General features: G+C 41.1%; 1 protein-coding gene across 1 annotated transcript in view; it reads right to left on the bottom strand.

Annotated features, from left to right (window-relative positions):
* Positions 1–24,964, bottom strand: part of LOC130580903 (slit homolog 3 protein-like) — a 397,748-nt gene that overhangs the window by 340,505 nt on the left and 32,279 nt on the right. Inside the window, exon 4 of the mRNA XM_057378685.1 lies at positions 14,578–14,649. Coding sequence (XP_057234668.1) covers positions 14,578–14,649 — 72 coding nt within the window. The remainder of the gene's footprint in view (positions 1–14,577; positions 14,650–24,964) is intronic.

Below are 24,964 nucleotides of genomic sequence, written 5' to 3'. Positions count from 1 at the left end.
GCTTTCTGGAATTATTTAAGACACAGGCTATGAGGTGATGTCTGTCTTCAGTGGTTATAAAAAATGAGGAACCACTAAATAATATTATATGGTTTTTATCAACTCACAAATAGAATTTGTCTTTTATTTAAAAAAAAATGACAGATAAACATTTTAAACATCTCATTATTTCTTAAAAAAATTGAAGTACTGGTCTCATTCATACAGTTACAGTTACTTCCCATATTACCTGTCCTTGACACACCAGTCTCCACAGCATAAATCATATCTTTGGCTGACCAGCTGAGAACTCTAAACTAATTAAACTACATAACACAATGTTGGATTTTGGAAATTTTTAGTATTTTGTATGCAGATGGCCGCCAGAAAAACTCACAAAATTTWAAAAAACCAAAACAACAAACCACTACTTGAAAAAAATCTCTTGACTTACACATTTAAGTGAAACTTTGCAATTCATTAATGTGAGTGACTCAAATTGAGCCTTTCTGAAGACACTGTTCAGGAGTCTTTCCCTTCACTATCAGAGGGAAGCATCACCAGTATCACCATGCAATAAACAGTGTTATATTTTCCACAGCTGGAGCTTTACCACAAGTTTCAAAATCATAAAATGATTGGTTGGGCCTGTTTGAATCTTCACATCCCAACCCCATTTGTGACATGGGCATAAATGCTGTAGCAGCTTAAAATGTGCCTGAAATTCAGCATAACCCAGTGGACATTAAGATATTTCCTTTTAACCACTTTTTTTGAAAAKAGTTGGGACTTTGCTGTAATTTAAATAGATTGCTGACATTGTAGTAACATTACCTTAGAGACTGTTTGGAAATAAATTCGAAAATTAAATCAAGATCATCAGATTAAGATCAGAAAGAGAACAAACCTTTTTCTGTAGCTGCAACCAGAAACTAAGTTAATCACATTTAAATTCAAAARCTATGTTCTCAGATAATGAGAGGCTGAGCCCAGTGTGCCCTTCTTTCCAATTTTACCATTGGATATAAACACAAATGTCCCAGGGCACGGCAGTGGTGGCAGATGGAGCAGTGTGTGCTCTGAAATCCCTGCACTCTGACATTTCTGACACAGCCACGAGTGCCCAGGGCAGGAATGGAAGGGGCTGGGAGCCAACCCAGAGCTTCCACCCCAACCACAGAGCCACAGGGGAGGCACCAAACCCAAACATCATCCCCTGGCACCTCGGGACTTCTCTTGAAGGCAGGAAAATATGGGTCCTCCAAAGGAAAAAAAAAAAAAACCAAACTGAAAACACTGCTGCTGCTGCAGGAACACCTCAATCCATGCCAAGCCCACTTCAAACAGGACCTTGGGAAGGAAAACCCTGAGAACTGCAGCCATCTATACCATACTCYCTTTTATTTCTCCTTTTTATATAATTTTCTAAGAGACTCTGGGCAGCCCCTCRTTGCCTGTGCTACACAGTGACCCCACCACAGCCCCTTGAGCAGCCACTCTGGTTTTACAAGCTGGTTTTAAGCAAAGCAGAATCAAGACTCATTCAAGAAAGGGATAAAGGAAATAAGTTCCTCCCACAATGAGATGCAGGATGATAAAATGCAAAAATACTGAATGCCAAGGCACGTCCTACCTCTGGAAAGGATACCAAAKTCAACGTTACAAGTAGATTCTAACAGCACAATTTAGGGTAGGAGACAGCTAAAATTGACTTTCCTCAGCAACAGTTCATCAGTTCTGGCTCCTGATGACTTTCCAGGGTTGTGGGAACTGAAAACCAACTTCTCATCCTCTAAGTCCTGATGATGAGCAAAGTCTTGCACCTCTTGGGTACACRATCTGCCAGCACCCACAAAAATCCTGCCTACTACATTAAATCTTCCATTCTGGATAGAAGGAGGAAAAAAAAAATAAAAAGTCCACAGTCAAGTATCCCATCCACAGTGTCTGCCAAACCTTGAACCAGCTAAAAGCTTCCAAGCCCCAGCATTAAATACTGTAAATAACATATTTAACCACAGAATATTTCAGGTTGTAGGGGACCTCTGAGGTCATATGGTTCAAGTTGCCACTCAAAACACAGCCAGCTAAACACTGATGAGGTTAATATRCTCCATTCTTTCTTATACTGTATTGTATATATATTCCTATATTTCTGGCAAGAAAACCAAAAAAATCTCCTTCTAGAGGTGAAAGAAACAAATGGGTTAGTGGGGAAAAAACTCCTGACAAGCCAGTGACTGCTGATCCAAGACAGGCCACTGTCTATTTCTACAACCAATCCCCCCAACCTGCCCAGATCAAGTCAGTTGTGGAAAGTTGCCTAAGAAAAAACTTCAATGAAGTTGCCTAAGAAAAAACTTCAATGAAGTACCTGAGTGTTGCATAATTGAAAAAATGCAGTTTCAAGCTACACAGAAGCATTGTGGCAGGCCACTCAACACAGCAGCATCCCCAGCAGTGCTCTAGCTCCTGAATATTCACTGGGAACCGCTAGAGCTTGCTTCTTTTTAAGTATCTGAACTTCATTATAAATAAAATAAAAACCAATAAAAATTGCTTCCCCTCAGTTTTTAGCTGAGTTAATTTTTCAGGTCACGGTACAGAAGGGAGATGCCAGGCTTAAACCCCCAGAACAGCTCACTCTGGCCTTGTTCCTGCCAGTCTGACACTCCAACACTGGTGTACACACACAAAATGCCTTAGAAAGTCTCTATTAACTCAATTTCTTCCTCGTTTTCAGGATGAGGCTCTAGAGTCAAGCTAGAGCCATAAGTTTCCACTTTTCCATACATTATGGCATGCTCAACCCTAAAGGAAGWGGGAAATCCTTTTCCCCTTTTCATTTCATTCTTTTGAAAAGAAGAACTCCACCAAGTGAATGAAGAGATATGAAAAAAAACCAGACCGGCAATAAATAAGTTTCAGCTTTTAAAGGTGTATCATTTACACTTTCCATAAAGTCACATTTATTTACAAACCCTAACTACAAAGTGAAAAACAATCCAGTTCCTATTTTTGCCAAGTTTGACACCCAGCACACAGCCTGCTGTAAGGCACAGCCATCCACRGGCCAGCCCAGCAACTGCTCCTTTRTTCCTGTGCTTATTTAAACACAATGAAATGGGTTCACCTCATTAAAGAGCACTTGGAATAAGCTCCAGCTGCAAGAGAGTGAGGTGGTCCTCATTTTTAAAAACCAGCAATGCCATTTGGGAGAAAGAGAGTAACAAGCAACGAAGAAAAATAATTCCCTTCAAGCAATCGAAATACCAATTTTGAAGATAAAATAGTGCAAAACCCGAGGCCAGTAAAAAAAAACAAAAAAACAACATTGTTTGCCTTTGAAGCTCACCACCAACTGGGGCAAGTGGCATGTTGCATTCCCCAGGCTTATGGGAAATTTGTTTCCTGTCGTGTCAGGAAAAAAATGCCACGGTCCCTCTGGAGCCTGTAATTASTGATACATGGAAATTACACTTTATCAAAACACTTGATGAATGTCGCCTTGAAAGCCAAAACTGAGCAGCCCACCTGAGCAATGTCAGCCTAATCCTGCTCCTGTCAGGGAAGGGATGGARGGAAGGGACACTCTGTGCATTTTCCAGTCTCATGGTGAACCCCAAAACAGCCTCACTGAGATTCCCTGAGCGGAGTCGGTGCCCTGGGGTGACACCCTGGCTCACACAGGGATGTGCCACTGTATCCGCCCAAAAACCCAGCCCAGAACACAGATTTTGGGGTTTTACTGCCAYCAGTCCAACACCCCAGGATGGTTTTTCCAACACAGCCACACAAGCACTCCCTACAGCAGGAGGAGCATGAGGAAGGAAAGCTGTTCAAGTGAAACACCTCCCATGGAGAAGCAAGTTCCCAGATCAAATAACACCAAAACACTGCAAAGGCTGTCATTTCTGCAGAAAAGATCCCAGTAAAAAACCTAGCACCATATACCATCAGATCTGCTCCCAGTAAGTGAGTATGAGGTATGGGGTTAATTGAGCAGTTATTGGGAGAAAGTAGGACAGATGGTATGAACATAAGTAACTAAACTCAAGGGGGAAAAAGCAAAACCCCCTCTGGAGTGCTTTTGAAGATACAGCCACTCTGTGCACGTGCTTGTTGTAAAGAAATCAGTTCTGGGCTCAGAAATGGAAATGTCCCAGTGCCCTCCTCACCCCAAAAGGACAGCAAGGCAGGGCTGACCTGGGGATGATCATCAGAACTMACACAGAGTTCTGTTCCTGGGGCTGTGTGGCAGGATACAAGATTGTTCTCCCAACAAAAGAAACTAACTGCATGAGCATAATATTTGGTTTCATATCAGAAGCCTTTCTTGTCAGCATTTTTCCCATTTCACCGAGCGCTGATGATGTACTGTGCACGGAAACCATTCAGAACATTAAACTTAGCATTCCTTTAGATACCAATAGGAAAGGAGTAAATTCGTATCAGCTGTTTCCTGCAGAAAACATTTCATAGATGTCTTCAGTAAGAGCCCATCAGGGAGTTTAACAGAGCAAAGCAAGAGGCAGGTACTTAATTTCAAACATGCTTCAGTCAATTTTCTCAATAGTATCTGCATTTTCATTGCAGAAAAATCTCAATATTTGACAGTGGCAATTACTCTGTATTTGAATAATCTAAGTTGCACAGTATTATGTAAGAGAAACATTAACAACCAGCTCATGGACTTTGTGTAAGGCAAGGTGCCATAACCTTTTGTTTTAGAGAATGTTACACTGGGCAAAGAAATCGAAGGAGCTCAAAGGCACAACCTGAACAACATCCTTGCCTCAGTCATGAGAGCAAGATGGTAACAAACCGCCCCTGCCAGTCCATTCTCGTGGCACTGTGACATTTAATGACTTGCACGGGTTATTTTAATTTTGTTTCATGGATATTTCCCGCTCCTGTAAGTTTTACAGCGCAGTCTGCACTGGGGACATGGGGCTGTGTCAGGCTCCAGCCCAAAATCCCAGTTCAGAGCAGCTCTGACCCTCCTGACACACAAAAAACCCTCGGGCTACGATCCCACGGCTCTCTCAACTGCAGGGACTGGGATCATAATGAAATCCTGGATCATTTATGGCTGCATTTCAAAAGCAAACATGGTGCATTTAAAAGTAATAGCAGCACTCRTTTTGGCGACCTCTGAGTGTCTGAAATACCTTAAACAGGCATGGCCCGTTACCCCTGAGAAACACATGGGAAAGCTCAGAAAGCCTCGCTCGAGCTTCCCATTGCACAYAGATTTCAAGAAGAAAACCAAATCACAATTAAAACAAGGAAATGTTTGGCCTTGCATCATTTTACCCACAGAGCCCTTAACTCAAWGGGGCACTCAGTGCACAATAAATCTCTGTAGGTACAGCAGGGCTCTGCWGCCAGGGAACAGCCAGCAGGAGAGCTGGAAGACAGGAAACTGGTGGGAAATGGCCTTTTCTTTTTGAAGATGCTGATGAAAATCAAAGATTCATGTGCAGCACTTGTAATTTAAACCTCGTTGGTATCTCTGCACCAATGATCATGTCCCCTTCTCCTATCCATACACACTAGAGGAAACTCTCATTATCTGTAACAAATTTCCAAAGTATTTGAAAGGACTTTCACAAGACAGCGAATGTAAATGCATCTTCAGCCTCAGGATGACAGTTTATTATGGAAAGCAGCAGAAATATTTACATTATCATTATGATATTTTTCCTGTTGTGTAGATGAGGTGTCTGCACTTCGGGTCATCAGTTCAATCTGCTCCTACGCTCACTTTGTGAGAGGAAACTGCCTCAGTGTGAAAATAATGCCAAATGCATTCTAATCTCACTGAAAAAGAAAAGGCAGTTAAAGTCATTCTGCATTGTCTCCTAGTTACAATAATGAAAATTTCCGAGTGAATTTCCCASTGCTCATTCTGACCACGGACAAGACCCCAGCAGCTCAGAAGCAGTGAACACTCAGGAAAACACTTTTCAGCTCCTTTCAGCACACAGCAAAGGGAAAGGCAAATTCACATATGAGCCAACCGATTAAAAGGAAGTTTTCAAACAAGAAAAGCAATATTCATATAACAACACAGTGCAAGCACACCAYGATGTGCTGACACTTGCTGAGGGCAAGGCCAAAGAGCCACATGAACAAAGCAAACACAGTAAATCTGACCCTGGCAAAGCCAGAGCTGCACGGACTRACAGGGTTATCCAGTTTCCGGAAAAGAAACTGCCTATAAACCACCGGGTCAGAATCCCTCTGTAACAGTATACCTGGGATATAACCTAATTAATCCCCAGGCTCAGCCTGCAGCCACTCCATCCTTTGCCAAGCCAAAGAGCAGCTCCTGAGTGCTGCAGACAAACCCACCCCACACGGGCCATGGGCAGCAGCAGCTCCCCAGCCCAACCAGGAACCAGCCATGCCTCAGGATTGCAGCTTCTGTACTTTTCATGTCTCCATAATCCTGTAATTCTTTAGTGGATAATTCCAGACTTCATAGACAGTGCTAAGTTCTCCCATTTTTACACAAAACAATTCCTCTGCAGCCCCAAACCCAAGGACACCTCCCTGGGCCAGGCCCCAAGAGATGGAAACAACAGAGAATTCGGGGAGCCAAGTTGGAGTGAATGACTGCATTGGCTGAGCTGCAATTGGAGGATTCAGCAAATCCCGATGTGCAAATGGACAAAAGTGAGAAAGGGTAAAAAACCCATGAGCCATTGTCCACCATTGTCCATTGTGGGTGTAGGACTGCCCTGAATGCACCTGAAGGCCCTGCAATGAACAGAATTGCTTTCAATTCTCTGGATTTTGTCCAGCCTCTGCTCTAGGTGAGCAGATCAGGCATCACCAAGACACAGCACAGCAGGGAGTTAGGGCACTGGGCCTGCTGCTCACAGGTGCAAAAAATCCAAAATTCTGAATATTACTGTAAGCAAACAGCAAGCCAGTAATGCCCACCCACAAAGAGGGTGTTTTGAGACCTCAGTAACAGYTCTCCCCCGTGTGAAAGCCATCGTAGCCAGCATCTGAGTCACTGTGCTCTCCCCCAGTTTAAACCTGTCTCTCTGCACAGAGGTTGAAGGCAGTCAAAAAGGACACATTTCAGAGCTGGCACAGCACACACAGCCACCCCCAAAACCCAYGAGTGCAGCTCTGCAGGTGATGACTGACCAGGGAGTCCCCATCCAGCTGTCCYTGCTGGGACTCAAAGCAGCACAAGAGTCTGAGGAAGTTCAGAAAAGCTAATTTTGCCAAGCACCTCCAGGATGCTCCCAAACCTGGTTGGGGAAAAAAGAATGAGCTTTGATGGGAATTAATGTCTAATTTTCAGTACCTRCTGAATCAATATTCCTTGTTTGATACTAAGAATAAGGCAAATTTTAAAAAGCATCAGCAACTATTTACAAGAGCTCTGTTGATGCAAAATTGTGGACTGGACTTAAGTTCACAAGGCTACTACTGGAGCTAGGATTTTCCAGTTCAGGACTGATTTGAGCAGCCAATCACAGTATATTAACAGTGTTTTAAATATTCTATCTCCAAGACAAGTAATTTGAAACTAGACTATATCTGAGGGTGCTTTAAAAACCCAACAGGCACCCAACAAAATGGTTAAGGCTACCAAATAATTTTCAAGTAATTAAATGGCAAATTAATCCCACTAATTTGGAGCCTCCYGATTTCTTGAGCTGCACATCAATGAAAAGAGCATGTCACCCTTCAAACAGCACAGGAAAAAACACTGGAAATGCAAGGCAGTAGTTACTCAGCTAACTGGGTAAAACAACTTATTTTCAAAGCAGACTTACGCTTAATCTGCATGTGTGGCATTTCTTCTGGAAATCTATAATCCTTTGCCACAAACTCCCTTAAATAGCTTGGTAATAAGAAGACCTGATCACAGAAGTTGGCAATAGAAAACTCCTCAGAAGGGAGACGCCACTGAAACCCAGCAGTGATTTTCACAAAAAACACCCTTTCTTCCCCAGCYGTGCCTATTTCCCCTAAGAGGGGGAATGAGACATCTGCACTCTCATTTCAAATAACCAATTTCACACAGGGGAAAAAAAGCAGCACTGAGGAGGAAGCCTTCTGGCTTTTCAACATGTTTTCCTTTGTTTTCTACTCTTCCAATAATAWTWATTTTAAAATATATTTTATTATATTTTAAATTATTCTTCTGCACTAATTTAGAGAGAAAAACAATCCTTAGATTCTTMAAATAAAATCGGTGTGTAGTTGTATTTTAAAAAAAGTAGCTCCATACATTATTTACAAGCAGAGCCCAAAAGAAGATCTAGAATGACTCCAGCTTGATAAATGGTGGAAATGTCATCCAGCTATCTGCAGCACAAGCCTCTGACCTAATGCACATCTTTCTCAAGCCAGAAGTGCACCCCAGAGACCAGCAAAYACTTACTGTAATTATTTACTGTCCTCTGAAAAGACCTGCTGTGATCTACACACAGTAAAACTACAATTATTGGATGTGGATAAAACCACAAAAACACCCGGTTAGGAGCCCGTGCTCTTTTGTCATGGCAACACCGTAACTCAAACCCCTGCAACAACTGAATTGTCAGGATCCTGCCTTAATGGGAAATGAGAAGGGAGCTCCAGGGCAGCAATMTGGGAGAGCTAAAAAGAGAACAGACAAATCAAGAGGACACTAAGAAAATTTATGRTCTGGTTGCTTTTCCAAGCACAGCTCCTAATGACAGCCACAAGATAAAAGTGAATTTGACCAGGAGTTGTGGTTTGGTACCTTGAGCTTGCTGAGGACAGGCATGGGAAGGAGGGTTTACAAGCAACGCTTCCAGGAAAGCTTTCAGCACAAATCCTGGGCAAATCCCATCCCCGTGCAACAACAGCCAGCTGCAATAACCATCTGAGCTGTGAAGGCACCCAGAGGAGAGCAGACATCAATAAAACCTCCTGCACCCCACACTTGTCCTGCTCCAGCCAGGAGACACCGACTCAGCCGGGCCACGGCACAGCAGAGTCACAGGGAAGGGCAGAACACCCTGGTATTTATGTTTAACCACRGCAGCTTCTTCAGCAAAGCAGTGAATAAACAGTTCCAGCTATCCCTACCAGGAATTAGCTGAAGAAACTGTTTCATAAAATCAGTGCACGCACATTGGTATCGCAAGGAAGTGGACAAGTCAAGAGAAGAGATGGCAAATATTAATATGGAAAAATTAAACATTGCCTGCTGTGATTTAATTGGCAATAAAGTTAAAATCAAGGAGTCATACTTGTTTTGCCTGAGGGATCTCCCCCTGTTCTTACCTCACCCCACAAGCCTTTCATTCCATCTTCTCTCCCTGCCCCAGCTGAGCAGAGCAGGGACAGAGCAGCTTTGGGCACCRGTGTCCAGCCAGGGTCAGCCCAGCAACCCACAACCTCAGCTCTTCTGTGATTCTGCTAAAACTCAATATTGCTTCTTTTTAAGGCCACTCACAAAATCTGCACTGTGTTCTGCAAATACTCACTCACTATTTTACCCACCTATCAATCAACTTTCAAAATATTCCACTACACACGGAATGAGCATCCCACTGATCCAGCTCTGACAAATCTCACAGTGCTACAAATTCTTACACCACATTAACAACAAGCATCTTGTTACAGAATGGCTTCTAAAACAAATACTTGTCTACARTATCTCCATTCTGCTGATTGGGATACTTCTATACTTTAGAAATGACTATAAATGAATACGATAAAACACTGGGACACCATGACAAAAAAATTTAAACACAAAGATGTCATGCATGCACAGCCATGGAYCCAAACTGTCTCAGTTCAGACTCACAGAACTCCACTCCCACACTGAGATACTCAGATTTGGAATAAACTCTAGATTCTACCACTCTAAAAAGTAACCTTCATTTCAGAGTCTAATGGGAGCCACCACTATCCCGATATTTTTGGTATCAGGTTTCAGTATCTGAGTTTGCAGAGTCTGGTTTGCTCAGACAAGTGACAGCTAGGACAGTTCATTAAAAGCAAATAACCCCAACAAATAGTCCACAGCTATAAATTTGGTAGAAGTATTAATTGTCACTGCCAGCCTTGAATTAAGAGCACTTCTAAGAAGTTTTTTTCACACACACAAAGGAGCTTTACCATGGCTACTTAGCAGCTGGCCCGAGGTATAGAGGCTTCAACAATGAAACAAATATATTCTTACATGACAGGGTGACTGGGGGGAATGGGCTTGTTTTCCCCTTTTATTTTCCAAGATAAATAAGGATCTCATGGACCACTAGCATACCTGCTAAAGCAGATGAATTAAAAACATTTTATACACCAGCTTTGCACACAAAGCAAATTCAGGATTCCAGCAGRCACAAACCTTTGCTTACAAACTTCACCGATAACTTTCACGAGTTGTTTTGGATATTAGAAAATAACTGCCTTAGAATCAAAGCCTAGTTTTACAGCTGTTAAATTACATGTTTCATTTTATTATACTTTTTCTGTGCATTTCATCATTTCTATTAAAAATACCTGCTCCTTTATGGGTAGATACAAGTAAATATCTGAAACTATTAAAAAAAAATCTTTTATGCTTTTATTTCTCAAATTCATTAAAAATGCCTTTTYCTTGTTTCAGTTTCTCATTAAAAGTGCCTGCATTTTGAATTATTAGGTAATTATCTCAGATAAAACAGTTCAGAAGCTTTAAAACCCAGGCAGTGAAGGCAACAGAGCAATGAAAAACATTTCCACTGAAGAATCCAATCAAGGGCTCATTCACCATCCAACTTAAACTTAAATCCCTTATCTAAACCAAAGCAAACAGAATCCATGAGTCTCAAAGCCCCTCTTTCTAGAAGAAAAGGCTCAAAGCCTTATGAGAATCTCGTTTTGTGGGACGCCTCACATTCCATTTAAGGTTTATTTCACTATATATATTCCTGCTCGTAATATCAACCAGATGTGACGACAGAGTCCAACCAGCCCTRTAAAAGATGCAAGGATACCCTGAAGCTCAGAACTTAGGAGAGGCRTGGAGGAAAATGGCAAAGGTACCTGGAGTTGAAGTAAAGGTTGAGGATGCAGTTATATAACCTGAGAMGCATTCCAAATTCAATTTCATTAATTATAAAAAAAAAAAAACAGATTTCAGCAGAACCGCACCGTGCACGACACACAAGGAACACATCAGGGACAACAGCCCTTCTGCCCCACACCAGGCAAACCCCATGCAGAAGGAACAGCAGGAGAATCCACAGCTTTGTTCTGCAGCTTTTTGAGCACATCATCAAYAGCAAACAATATCCAATGCTCTCATTCCCAGCAGCAACAGGGCTGGAGAGATTCTGAGACCAACTGCAGAAACAGCATTGGTTCCTCCAGTTCCTCCAGGCCAGGTTTCAGCCAGGCTGGCAGAGCACTGAGAAAAGCCTTCAGTTTCTTTTTCACTCTTTAACCACTTCCCCAAAACCCTCCAGCACACAAAATTCCTGCACATTTAAGCAGGTCAGTCATTCTATGTCCTCCAAATTCTGTCCATGATTATAAACATGCTCAACTTCCACATCCTCATCAAGCTACCAAACTTAGAATGTCTCCTTCCTGTTTAGCTTTATCTTTAAAAAAAAAAACAACCAAAAAAAAACCCAAGCTTGTACCATCATTAGCAAATCCATGGACTGTTACAGTCACTGCATGCCTGTAAGAATCACAGAATTCATCTGGACTTCCCACATGGATGAGACTATAAGCTCTTGGTTCCCAGAAATAAACCCAAATCTTACCATCTGGACATACTGCAAAGAAATATTTAGTTCTTTAAAATRTTGCATTGTTTGAGCTGTAGCAAGCTTACACAATTAAAATACTCCGTTTTGGACTTTCTCCTTTATGAGGATTATAATTATTAAGAAGAAAATAATGGAATAACATCTGAGTAACTCAGASTCAAGAGCTGGAAAATATGGCAGCMGAAGTAATATAGCCATGCCATGGAAAATTACAATTAAGACCAGCATTATCTACACTTTTTAATGTTCATTTTAATTCACTCCTCGTAAATTCCAYAGAATCTACCTCACCCCTGCATCAGCCTGTCTTACTGATTTTTTTGTTTGACTGCTTTTATGCCCTTTCATCACTTTCTCAGCTCTGCTTTCTTCTGGAGAGGCTGGGTCTGAGCAGCTGTGGGGAGGAATGCAGGGCTGGGAATGCCACTCGAGCAGAGGGCACTGCTGATYTCAGACAAGCCATAACAGAAGCAGGGAGGAACAACTCTGGATTTACCAGCAGTGGGACCACRACAGGAACATGAAACAATAGAGAGCAACCATACATGTGTGTGTGTGTAATGTAGTTTTTTTACAAATTCTAGTAGGAAGAAAATTTTTCATTCTTATCCCACGACTGCAAAACGCACAACCAAACTCCACTTGGAACTGTAACCGTTCACTCAAGCTAAGATTTATTTGTTTATAATACACCCTCTATTTATACAACACTTGTATCTTCAGAAGAAAAAGCCAGTGTCTTGTGACAAACAGTGCTGAAGTGATCTATCTAACGCATTTTGTGCAGTGAGCAAGACTTTGAATGATGTCAGTGAATAAAGACAAATATTCCAACAGCGCCCGTTGGGAGGCATTACAGAACACAGYGTTCAGATTCATCATTCTGTTCCATGGAACTTCATCACAATCTTTATATTCTAAAAGATTATATTCAAAATTATGACCCTAGCTGTTAMGGGATATAATGCATCATGATTACATGACCTACTGGAAAATACAGCCTGTGGTACCAAAAAGTCTCAGCCCCTTTCACTTAATTTCTTTGTGCGAGGTTCCTGAGGACGGATGCACAAAAGTTATCAGCACACACAACATTCCACTGAAACCACAATTACCAGAGAGTTCCTTTCATGACATCCAGGTACAGTGAGACCACTCAGAGAGCAATGTTCAACATGTTCAACTGCCATTTATAGAGATACAGGTAAAGCTCTATAAAAACTTTTCTCTTGAAAGCATCATCCCATCCTTAGACAATCAACTCACATGAACAAACTCCTGTAAGAAATAAATACAACTGGCACCTTCCAGAGACCAGGTAGTATCTGCAAGCATGTGCCAGCTCACACTTTGTACTCAAGAGAAGTTTCAAGACACAAAATTTCAAAACCATGCAAAGAACAGTAAGAAACACAACCAAATTGCTCAGCTCAAACAAACCCATTGAGCAAATAAATCTTAGTGGATTCAAAAGTCAGGACAAAGCTTGCAAAACAAGTMCAACAAAGATTTTTCCAAGCAGATTTTAAGACTGAAAGACAGCTATAGCTTATCCTTTTTAAATATTTTTTAAATCTGCAGAATAATGACATTGAATTACTTGTAGAGTTTTTCATAAGCAAGTTGGGACAGCACCAGAAGTTCATTACAGAATTTCTCCAAACTGCATCAATATCACTTGTTGCACAACACTGCTCAACTTACCTATTTTAAACATAAGATCCTACTTCTTGGAAGTMATGTGATTCCAAAATTAATGCACTATCACTATGTGGTTTGTATTTCCACAGGAAGAAAAATTTACTGCACTGCCCAAATGGTTGTTTGGTTGCACACAGATGTATTAAAACAATTATAAAAACTTCACATGAATGGGAACCTTTTCAGCCACCCTGTAGCAGCTTTACAATTTCACTCACCTAATCACAAGTCTGAGGATCTGATCTTCCATAAACAAACCCAAGCATTAAAAGAAGAGTTTTATTGAATTTCAAAAAGTAAGTCTGGATCAGGAGTTGAACTCTGGCAAGATCCAGAAAATTACTTCAAACAGCTTCTGACTACTCCTTTAGAAAGGCAGGTGTCTCTTTTCCTGATAGTAACTATGCAGGCACCTGCTCATTGTATTTTTATACACTTCTTAAAGAACACATATTTTGTAAATCATCCAGTCATTGTTCTAACATTGTTCTAACTACCCTCTCCCTCCTCCCACCAAAAAGAACTAATGCCAAGCTCATTTTAGCCTTCTTTTGCTGTTGACAGGGGCTTTGATGCCATCTAAACAGTTTGTAACCAATTTAATATTTCAAGGAAAAAAATGTGTTTACCCCTCTGAATTTCCTCATCTTCCTGCCTGATGAGACAGCAGCCATAACTCTGCTGGTCTATCTGGCAATGCCTTGATTTAGGTAAAATGATAATTTTCTAAACTAAAGAAGCTATAACTACRTCCATTATTTCAAAATAAATCTGTGCAACTTCTCTTTGTGGACATCCAGACTGAGCCAGATGTAAACCTGACACTTTCATGGTTTCTGCAGCTCTACAYAGAGTCCAAAATAAGTCACCTTGACGTCATCCTGGTGAATATATGAGGAGCAGAAAAATTCTGTGGTTTCTCTTYCCTCTGATATTTATGCTCTACCAAATTACAACTACACACAAGCAAACATAACACATCCCCTAMAAAACCCTTACTGACTAGCAGTTTAATATCACAAAAAAATTAAACCTCTCACCRCAGTCAAAACACAAACATGTGAAATCTGCACAATAAGGAACATAAAATAGAAACATCCCACAGCAAAATAAATCAGATTATACTTACAGCCTCGTTAACTTCTGCGTGTTCTGAAAAAGCAGCTCGGGAAGAACTTGCAATTTATTCTTGTTCAGGCGCCTAAACAGTTAGAATTAGAATAAAAAAAAACCAAATTAGATTATCTTGCAATTTAAGAAGTTTATTYTATGATGCATAAACCCACAAAGCTCCCATTGCACTAAACCTCATGCTATGAACCCTTCATGGCACTTTATTCATGCAGGAGCCAAACTGGSTCATTTGCAGAGCACCTGCCTGCACCCACAGGTGGGGAGTCAAGGGACAGTCACCACAAAGTTTCAATATGGATGAGTGCACAAATATAATTTTTAATTTTTCCTCTGGATGCCCGCTGACAGGGAATCACACATTTAGCTCACACTGCTTGAGGAACAGCAAAATTCCTTCCTACTGGCAGGAATCTGGATTTTCATTCTCCAYGAAAAAATCTAGGCACAGTAAATTCAGCAACTTGACCAACCAGGATTATTCCCAGATTAGCTATTATTTCTGTAGTGTACATAATTTCTTCTTTTTAAAGAATTTTCTTGAAACTTCACTTGGAAAACCTGAGCACTGTTGTAGAAAATATGAACATATGGGTAACCAGATGACTATATGGTGACTTGAAATAGAATATTAATCCTGGAGATTCTTCCAGGAACATTTCAGAGAACAGATTAGTGTTCATACATTAGTGCCTTTTACTCACTCACTATGTAAGTTTTACTCTGATGACAACTTGCCAGGTTTTAGAAAACAACCATTCCAAGCTATTCCAGCCCAGGAGCTATAAAAAGCATGAGCCTCCTCTCCACAAAATGTGTGACAGCCCTGCAACACCTAAAAGCAGTTCTGCTTGTGAAACAATCTCATCCCTCAACCCTTTCCCTGTGTTCTTGCTGACAATAAGAACAGTCACCTGCTCTCTCAGTCCTAATGAATGCTATTTGCATAATGAGCTGACCTGAACTCATTCCACACAACCCCAGTGCCATAAAGAGGAAGCTGATTTCTCCTCTAAGTTCATCCATGAGCCTGTCTTTGTGCCCCCTTTGTTCCCAATCCTCCTYCCAGGTTAGTTTTGACAGCAGATCTATTCTTGCAGAAGTTTTGATCTCCAAAGACACCTGGAACTTTTATGAACCCACTCCTACTTAGCACCCCATATCTGCTTTCAGCTCTCTTGCACACTGAGTAATTTCACCATCAAAATTGAAGAATTTTTGGAACCRAAAGGCCTTCCTGAGATCAAACCAACATTGTGGGGTTTCATCTGGCGGAGTTTCCACATGGCCACCATATGAATGTGCCTCACAGGATACAGGGGTGATGGAGGAGAGGGGAATATTCACTTCTCTCTCTGACACCTAGATCAAGGGCTGATCAAAGACTGTGCCTGCAAGCTCAGAGCCTGAACATTGAGCACTGCACACACCACATGATAACCGATACTTGCATCTGCTGAAATTACTTCCTACAGCTTTTACCAAATACTCAATGACATTWCTGAGATAAATGAGCAAAGCAGCAAAAGAAACTTTAAAAGAATACGAGAGATACTGGTTTTGCATTTGAGAAAATACATGGGAAGATCTGAAACTGGACTCCCTTACATCCATGTGACATTGCACAATTTCCTACCTAAGCAAACTTAATCTTGTGTRATTCCAGGTTTTTAGCAATGTGCTACATAACCCTCATCAAATTCATTACTTCAGTTAAGCATGTTTGTCTTTTATAATAACAGGATGAAATATAACAAAAAAAAAAAAAACTTAGACAGGGCTTAGCACCCCTCAGCTCCATCCTCATTCACCAAGACTGCCACTAGACATTGAGAAACACTGAACAAAACCAACTTATTTATCTTTCAAAATGAAAGAGAGCCAGTGAAATGCATCTATTACATATTGGTATCAAATGTTTAACCCTGTGTCTGATTATCACTTCAGATCTCACAATGCACACATAATTACCCACTGTCAACCCAAAGCCATCTGACTTCTCTCAGAGCAACATCCCAGGAAATGTTTTAACAATATTATTTTCTCTACTTGCAAAGATTTCACAAATGCTGAGCTTATGCTTATTGTTTTAAGCCAAAGAAAGTAAGCAAAATCAGATTTAAGTTTCTACAACAGGAGGTTTCACACCAACATGCAGACAAGAAAATGCATGTTTTAACAACAAATCCTATGTCCAGGTTAGTACATGTGCAACCAGAGAAGTCAAACACTTAAAACTTGCAGTGACACAAACTACTCAGAGAGGGAAAAAAATCCCTAACATTTAAGGTTTTTTCTCTAGCTTACTATAAATTAATCCAAAAGATTAAAAATTTAGAATTATTCCCTATTATTTCCTCTCTAAGGGCAGATTACCATTAATTGATAACGAAGCAAATTAATGCAACAACAAACACTTGAAGAGTCCATGGCCATCCACATTTTGTTTCAAGCTATGGGACTCCTCAAACAGCCTTCCACCACTTCCTAAGATTGATTTCAATTTGAAACTTCCGTCAAAAGTCATTTTATTCATMGTTTGATTCTCAGGGGAACTAAGGGAATGTACAAGGGTTTGTTTCTGTTGAACATCACCTACTGCATTATATCTTATACTGCAGTATTTATTGAAATATAAGACAAGATCACCTCATAGAAACTTTGACATACTTGATGTAGGACACATTTAACTGCTCATATTTATTATGTGCCAGAAAGGCACCAACTGCCTAGGAAAAAACCCCAACAATACCTCTTATTTCTGTTCCTGGGCTTGAGAGAAAGGCCATTGAGAAAGTCCTCGATACAGAAGTATCAAAGTACCAGACAGGATGTTTTTAAATTCCAAAAAAAGAGACATACACATGCTTAAAGATGATTTAATGAAAAGACCAAATGTTCTGAATGGTCATTTACAAGCACTGTTTCCTCTGGTTGGACAAAGCAGTGCCAAACACAGATGAAATGCAGTGGAACAGTTCCCAACACATCATTTCACAAGGACTGATGTTTACCCTCACCTGTCAGTATCAGTTCTAGGACAGAAAGGGAATCTTCCAGTGCAAGGCAAAGCAAACATCAGGAATGCCAGCACAGGGATGCTGCTGTTGCTCAGGAGAGGTGCAAAGCACAGGCTGGGCACACTGAGGGATCTGCTGAGCTGCAGCCCCTTCCCTTCCTGACCCTAACACAGGCACAGAAATGCCCCCTGCTTGCCCAGACCTGTCACCATCCCATTAGTGCAGAAATCCTAATCCCATCAGCTGTCCAATTTAATTACAGCAGTATTTCTGATTTCATAACAAATACCTTGGAAAAGGTGAAGCCACATAACAGTGAAATAGAAATAGTCTGCAAAAAAAGTCCGTAAACAAAGTGAACCAGAATCCTGTAAAATAATCCTGTGGACATTGTTCCTGGGACTGTATTAACAAATAGACATTCCTGATTTTAAATTAGTGACTTAAAATAGAAAAAACATCAGGAAATATGTGGAACATGATTTTAAATCCAAGCCACTTTTGCAATTGTAAGTAGCTACAGCATGAAGCAATGAAAGGTCAGCTTTGTGAATCTGAACAGTGGACTACAATTAAAAAAGAATACCATTCTCACACTAAACCTCTGGGACTGGTCAGGACGGGGATGCCACCTGGGATGCAGCACAAAAAGCAACCCTTGGAATTGTCTTCCTCCCTGGTGCCACAAACACATCAGCCAGTTGTGTGCACACACAGCTCCATCCAGCACTGAGGTACACCCAGGGGCAGCGAGGAATCTGGGGCACTGAGCCAGGCAAGATCTGCTCCACAYTATTTGACCTGGGACTGCTGGATGGGATTGCAGCTGCTCAGCCTCCAWCGTGTTTCCAACTGGATGCTTTGCTGCCAATAAGACCTGCAAAGTATTCCGGGAATTCGGAGCGCTGGGCAGAATGATGCATAACCATCTAATGCCACGGAGCAGATTAGCTCCAGCCTGGATCAGAGGCAGCTCTGGATGTGCACAGCATGGAGCCCAGACTAATAAAGCCTCCTGGAAGCTGAAGAACTGTGCAGAGAGGCTCTCCAGGAGTYGTATCAGCTCTGGCAATACCTGCATTGAGTCAAATTTATTAACTCTGATTAGACACATGCTGGCTGTACAATCTCCATGCACTGCAMCTCCCTCCATCTCCCAGACCACTCTAACCACTGCTATGCAAAGGAAATACAGCTTGACATATTCTGGTTTGTCAGTCTGCTCCTCAGGTGCCTAAAAGTGACCCAAAAGAGTTGATCAGGCACCAAACTGCACACAAAGTCCTTGGCTTTGCCATGGGTCTCCATCCATCACCTGCAGCCATGGGGACCACAACACCCAGGCACTGCTCTCTCACAGGGCTCAGAATCACCCTGGTCCTGCTGGAAGATGTTTAGGGTGCTGGAAAGGACAAAAGCTACAAGCCCACACTTCTGTCTGCAGGAATTCAGTGCACAAGTCAAATGCTGYTACTCCTGAAATTATCATTAATCACTGGCACATTCTTAATGATGGCTGCTTACTAATTCCTAATACTGGATGTTGGCTTCTCATACAAAATGAATACATAAATGTCTGCACCTCACAGCTTTATCATCTTACAAACTGCRTTTTCTTTCTTCATCACTCAAATGGCCTAAAATGCAGACTTAAACAATTTGTGACCTTTAGAAGTCCATAAATGTAACGCTGCCCTCTGGTTTATTCTTCTTTCCTTCAGAGCAGCCCCACACAGCATCAAACACGGCTCCAACACAGGACAAACACCTCCTCTCACCTCCCAACAATATTTTGTTCATATAYACATAAACAAGTGGCAGTTTCTCCCCCCCTGCTGCCCAACTGGGGGTTCCCATGGCCTGAAGGCAAAGGGATAGAGGGAAACAACCTCTGTGTCAATCACAGACTATCAAGGGCCCTTAAAAAAACAATGGAGAAGTTATTAACTGTGAAATTCCTACCTTCCTGGCTCCAACMAGGCTAATCATATTCCTTCCTCTGTCTGAAGCTGGAATAGGAGAGAAACTTAACTATTAAGATTCCCCTGATTATTAAAATCCAGAGTGAAAAACAAGCCCTGAAGCCTGGAAAGAAACAAGGCTGCCAGACTAGAGAGAGACTGAAGATGTTTATCAGGATCATTCTCTGAAACAAGTGGAGGAAAAGACCTACACTTTAGAAAGTTAATTTTAATCTTAATTGTATTTCTGCTTTATTCCTTTTCTTGTCTTCTGGATAACTTCTGCATGATTAAAAAAAATCAGTATCGATAGGAAAATTTGCGTTTTTTCTTAAGGCAGAGGTCATGTTTTCCTGGTGGAAAAACTTCTTTTGGGTACTGATTTCAGCTGCATCACTCATGCTCACACCATTGGAAGGGTCACATCCAATTCTGGTTCTGTTGCCTCTTGGAGCTCCACTCACAGTAAGAGCAAAGAGGAGCTAAATTTAATCTGTATTAAAGGCATGATCAGCAGGGATGGAAAAGAACAAAATTAATATGGAAGCAGAACTAGAACATTGCTCAACTTGCAGCTATTTTAATCTTTTTTCAAGAAGAATCTAAACCAGATTCTTTGCTACTGCAAATGGAAGGAGAACACATTCCAGCATGCTGCAGTGCAACCCCCTCCCTGAGAGCATCGCTTCCTTCTCAGGGCTGATATCACTGGGGCAAGGCTTCAGAAGGTTCACAAAAATGTCAGGGTTCAGAAATCAAATAMACAGGTAAAAGAACATTTTAAATATTATACTTATGGATTCCTTATACAATTAATTTGGAAAATCTGAAAAAGCTTCAGTGCAGTCACCATCGTTAATATAAGGTGTAAAAGGAGTTGCTCTAAGGAGCCACATTAACAGATCACACCAAATGTAATTGTGCCCAGTATTCTGAGACAGAGCATTTTCAGCTTTGTCCTCCTAGCTGAAGGAGAGTTTTGAGTAAGAAACAAACCAGAGAAAAAGCAAAGCCCCTTTTCTGCAGAGCTACAGTGAGCAATGTTCACTCACTCTTCAAGAAATTTCCTCCTCCAAAGTCCCAGAGACACTCCTCTGCTTCCCACAGACTATGGAATCAATATAAAAGCCCAAYGTAAAAGCAATGCAAGAATTATTTATTCAAACTTGGCAAACTGTGCAATTTTCCACTGCAATTTKATTTCTCATTATGCCACTGACTTGGCTTAAAAATTTTGAATACCGTAACATCAGTTACTTCAGGCAAACTGMAAATATTCAAGGCCTGAGTAGAAATCACTGAATTACATGGCCATGGAGGAAAAAAMGCAAAGCACCCAGCTCTGCTGGACAATCTCACAGCAAAAATCTCTCTGCACATCTTTGCTTCTCATTTACAGTGTCTTGCAGCATTATAATAACTAATATTACTGAACACATTCCACCCAGAAATGCGGAATTTGAAAGTTGATACACAGSCTCTGACTTTAACTGTCAATTTTATTATTGTCTCCGAATAGAGCAATTATCTGGTTTTAACCCCATGAATGTGGGTGATACCCCATCAGCCTCCAAATCCTGGGTCGGCCTTTCTACTGAGCACTGACAGCTTTACTACCAAACCAAAGTACTTTGTATTTGTCATGAAATAAGAAGCACTCAGTTCCTTTCCACARAAGTTCAGCAACTTTCAAGTTGAATTTAACATGTATATTCACATTGCTGCCAATCACACTACTCACTCTCCAGCAGAAAAATCAAAATGACAGTGCTTTTAAATGTTTTAAATGGGCAGCTTGAAAGGAGCAGTCCTGCTACTTCAGCCKTTAATATTCAGAAATTATCAAAGTAACTTTGGGTTCACTCCCCAAGTTGGCCATTTATTTTATTTCACGCTCAAAATATCTGTGTCTCATTTCTGGCAATAAGAAAGGTCCATTTTTCTCCTTTGTTGTTAAGAGGTCTACGATCTCGTCCTTGGAGATGAGCCTCAGGGAATGTGGTGCAGTGAAAGGAGTTCCTACAAGTTACTTTAAGGAAGAAGTGGTTACATCACAAGCTTGGGCAGAACCAAAAGGYAATAAAAAATGACTTAATGCATGAAAAGACTCAAACAGAAAGACAGGAGTTACTGAACTCCAAGGAGTGACTAAGTTTCTCTTTGGAAGCACTGGCTTGGGAAGCAGTAACAGGAGCACAGCCAATTGCCCACAATGGTTTCACCAGAAAATCCTATTAGCATCAAGAAATACGCTGTGATCATTAATGTGACTTCCCCTTTGCTTCGTATCGCTTCCTCTTTGCAAGGAAAAACAGTCAAGATGCAGCACCCAGTAAAAAAAAGTCAACCTTATCCATTACTTTCTGTCATCACCTCTTTATATTACTGCCCTAGGAAATAAAGCCAGACGATATATAATGGAATTTCAATAAGGGCGCTACGAGGAAGCCCAGGACAGCCATATTACAGGATTATGGTGTGGGATAAAGGAACTCCTTCATCCACGTGACGTGTTATTTCAGAAGCTTTTCCAAAAAACTGGGAGAGATACCACCAGAAGTTGCTGAGGGACCATTTTTTGAAGGAAAACTGTTTATAATAGTTATAACTTTGAGATCCCTTATTACAAACTTAGCAGGCTGGGTGGTCCTGGTTCACATTTTGAAAGCTGTCAGAAGTAATAACCTTTATTACCAACTTCTCATTAGGCTGGGAAAGATTATCTACCCTCTCTCAGAAGTACAGAGTACATGTCTGTGCATTTCTGCAGCACAGGAACTGTGTCTCTGTAACACTTTATAGCTTTCAATATAAGAATCCATCCTTTTTTTTTTCTGCTAAGTATCTCCTCATATAAAAAAATCTGACATTGRGATGGAGAACAAAACTACACAGATGGTCTCCGGCTAGGAACAAACGAGTAACACTGGCAAGGGAAGCATGAGGAACAGGTTTGAATTTCAACATTTTCCCCAAAGCCAACACGAAGAAACAAAAGAAGTCCTAATGACATTCATGTGATCGTTAAAAAAGGCAATCAGTGCCCTAAGTGATGCAGAAATGGACAGAAACACCAACCTAAGCAAAGATGRAAACAGAGACTCTGAAGTGCCACAGTGTTTATTAATGACAACATTAACAGCAAGAAAATCCTTTAAATGCAGCAGAGCAAGCTGAGGTGCGAGCCCAGTCCCTCAACTCAGGAGCAGCTTTATGGAACTGAGTTACACACATGCAGAACTGTAGCTCATATGTGTCTTCAGAAGACTTTAAAGTACAATATTTAACAGGTTTTTTTAATTACTATTCAAAAATGCTTGCTCAATTAAGCCTCAAACAGAGATGGTCTCTGCTGAAGCTGCTCCTCAGTTTCTGCAAAGCTTTTGGAAATTTCTCCTATTTCAAACCTGAAAAGATTAAGAATTTGCACAAAATCGTCCAATATTTGTAAGTTCAAAACTCTAACACAAAATGAGAAAAAACAGGGTTAGTTTCCCAATACTACACTGACTGTTGTGAAAAGAACAGGACTTCATCCAAGGAACACAATCTATTGGAGTGCCCCTCAACGTCCATCACTTTTAATATTTCATCCCTTTTTGTAAAGACAATAAAACAGACATGGTTAAACTATGTTTTTTTACACAGTGAGTAATCTCTCCAGGTCAGGGCTGAAAGCCTATGAAGAAAGGAAAAAGCAGATTTTAGTATGCACGTCTCCAAGCCATGCTGTCCCTGATGACAAAGTCTGTATCAATCAAACTATTCCCAGAAGTCAGAAATTGCTGTGAACAATTAGGAAAAAAACTTGCAGGTAAAACTATTATTGCATTTTTTAGCAGAAGAAACAGAACCCTGATCCTGTTTGATCTGTTTGAATAAGGCAACACCAGCCCTGCTCCCCACACCATCCATATATAGTAAGGAATGCTCTGGGCACTGTGGTGCTCCTTCTCCCAGGGATCTGWGCCAGGCAGAACCCGGCAAAAAGGAAGATTTGCAGGATCATCTCCTGCCTGAAATCAAACTGGGTGCTTGAAAAAGGGGCCATCAAAGCCAGTGGAGTGACTCTAAGGAAATAATGAGGTGGCACAAAGAGCACACTTGGGTCCAGTTGGACAACCAGAAAGCAGCTCTGGACTGCTCTGACAGCAGAGGAATTACTGATCACAACCCAGCCAAAGGACATCTCCTGTCAAGGAAAGCCACATGGGTAACCAGCCAAAAAATCCACCTTGTCTGAAGGCTGAGAGCACCCAATTTCTGTGAGAATTGATCTGACCCTCTTTWACTTCCCCAGAAGCTTCTCAAATGCAGGGTTCAGCTGTGCTGGAGTGTTTCAGTACCCATTTCTGTCTTCTATTCCTACTATTCCACAGGATATTTATCCTTYTGCAAGGATATGTTTTACTAAAAATATACATGGGATGTCCATAACTTCTGCATGAACCCTAAAATCCTCTCTTTTTTTGGATCCTCATACTGGAACACCTTGACACAAGCAGAAAGATCTAGAGCAGAGCTTATCCTCAAGGAACTGAGAACACAACACTAATATGAAGKTAACTATAAACCAACACCAACTGGTTTGCTCTGTTCCATGTGGAAGGAAGGTGCAGCTTCAGGGGAGCTCCAGTTCAGCAGASACAGCTAAACTGGAGCTGGGCCAGAGGAAAAGCAAAGCCAGGACTGGGCTGATCTGGTCAATGACAGAGAGGCTTCRAGACCTCTGCATTCATGTGTTCTCCAAGAACAAAAGGAGGTTAAGTACCCTGAATTCATCATGGTTTCACTCAGGAGCAGGATTGTTTAAGGATTGCTGTGCTCCACAGYGTGAAATTCAGCCAACACTTATGGCATTTCTGGGATGGCAAGCAGCATAATCCTTCTAATATGAGGAAGCTCAAAGAAGCAAAACCCTTTTGATGAAATTACTTAAGCTAAATAAAGTTCACCCAAATAATTCCAGACCACTGATGCAGCAGTTCTTACCCAACAGTAACATAGACACTTAAGCATTTCCTACGGATCTGGAAGAAATGACTGCTAAATCCTGCAGTGTTTTGCTTAAGCAAATACCCTCATAAATCTCCATCAACTATAAAAAAAACCTGCTAAAATCAAACAAACAAGCCACAGAGAAGAATAATGTTTCAAAGCTCTGATGTAATGTCCAGTGCTGATCATCTCTTCCAGCTGAATTATGGCCACGCTGCAGTGGAAGTGTCCTYACCCCACTGCTTTCAGGAGCTCGAGAATCCTGCGGTTACAGAACCTCTTGTCTATATAAATGAGACCCAAATTTGTTTTTCCACAAGTTCTTGTGGGTCAGTGACCTATTACAAAAACGTTTTTGATGAAATCAGGTCAGTTTATTTTCATGTTGTTAAAATAAACCTCTTTG

This window comes from Malurus melanocephalus, unplaced genomic scaffold (assembly GCF_030028575.1).
Source record: "Malurus melanocephalus ecotype Western Australia unplaced genomic scaffold, MMel_1.1 scaffold_370, whole genome shotgun sequence".
In the NCBI taxonomy this organism is placed as follows: Eukaryota; Metazoa; Chordata; class Aves; order Passeriformes; family Maluridae; genus Malurus; species Malurus melanocephalus.
This window is presented reverse-complemented; position numbering and strand designations above follow the sequence as displayed.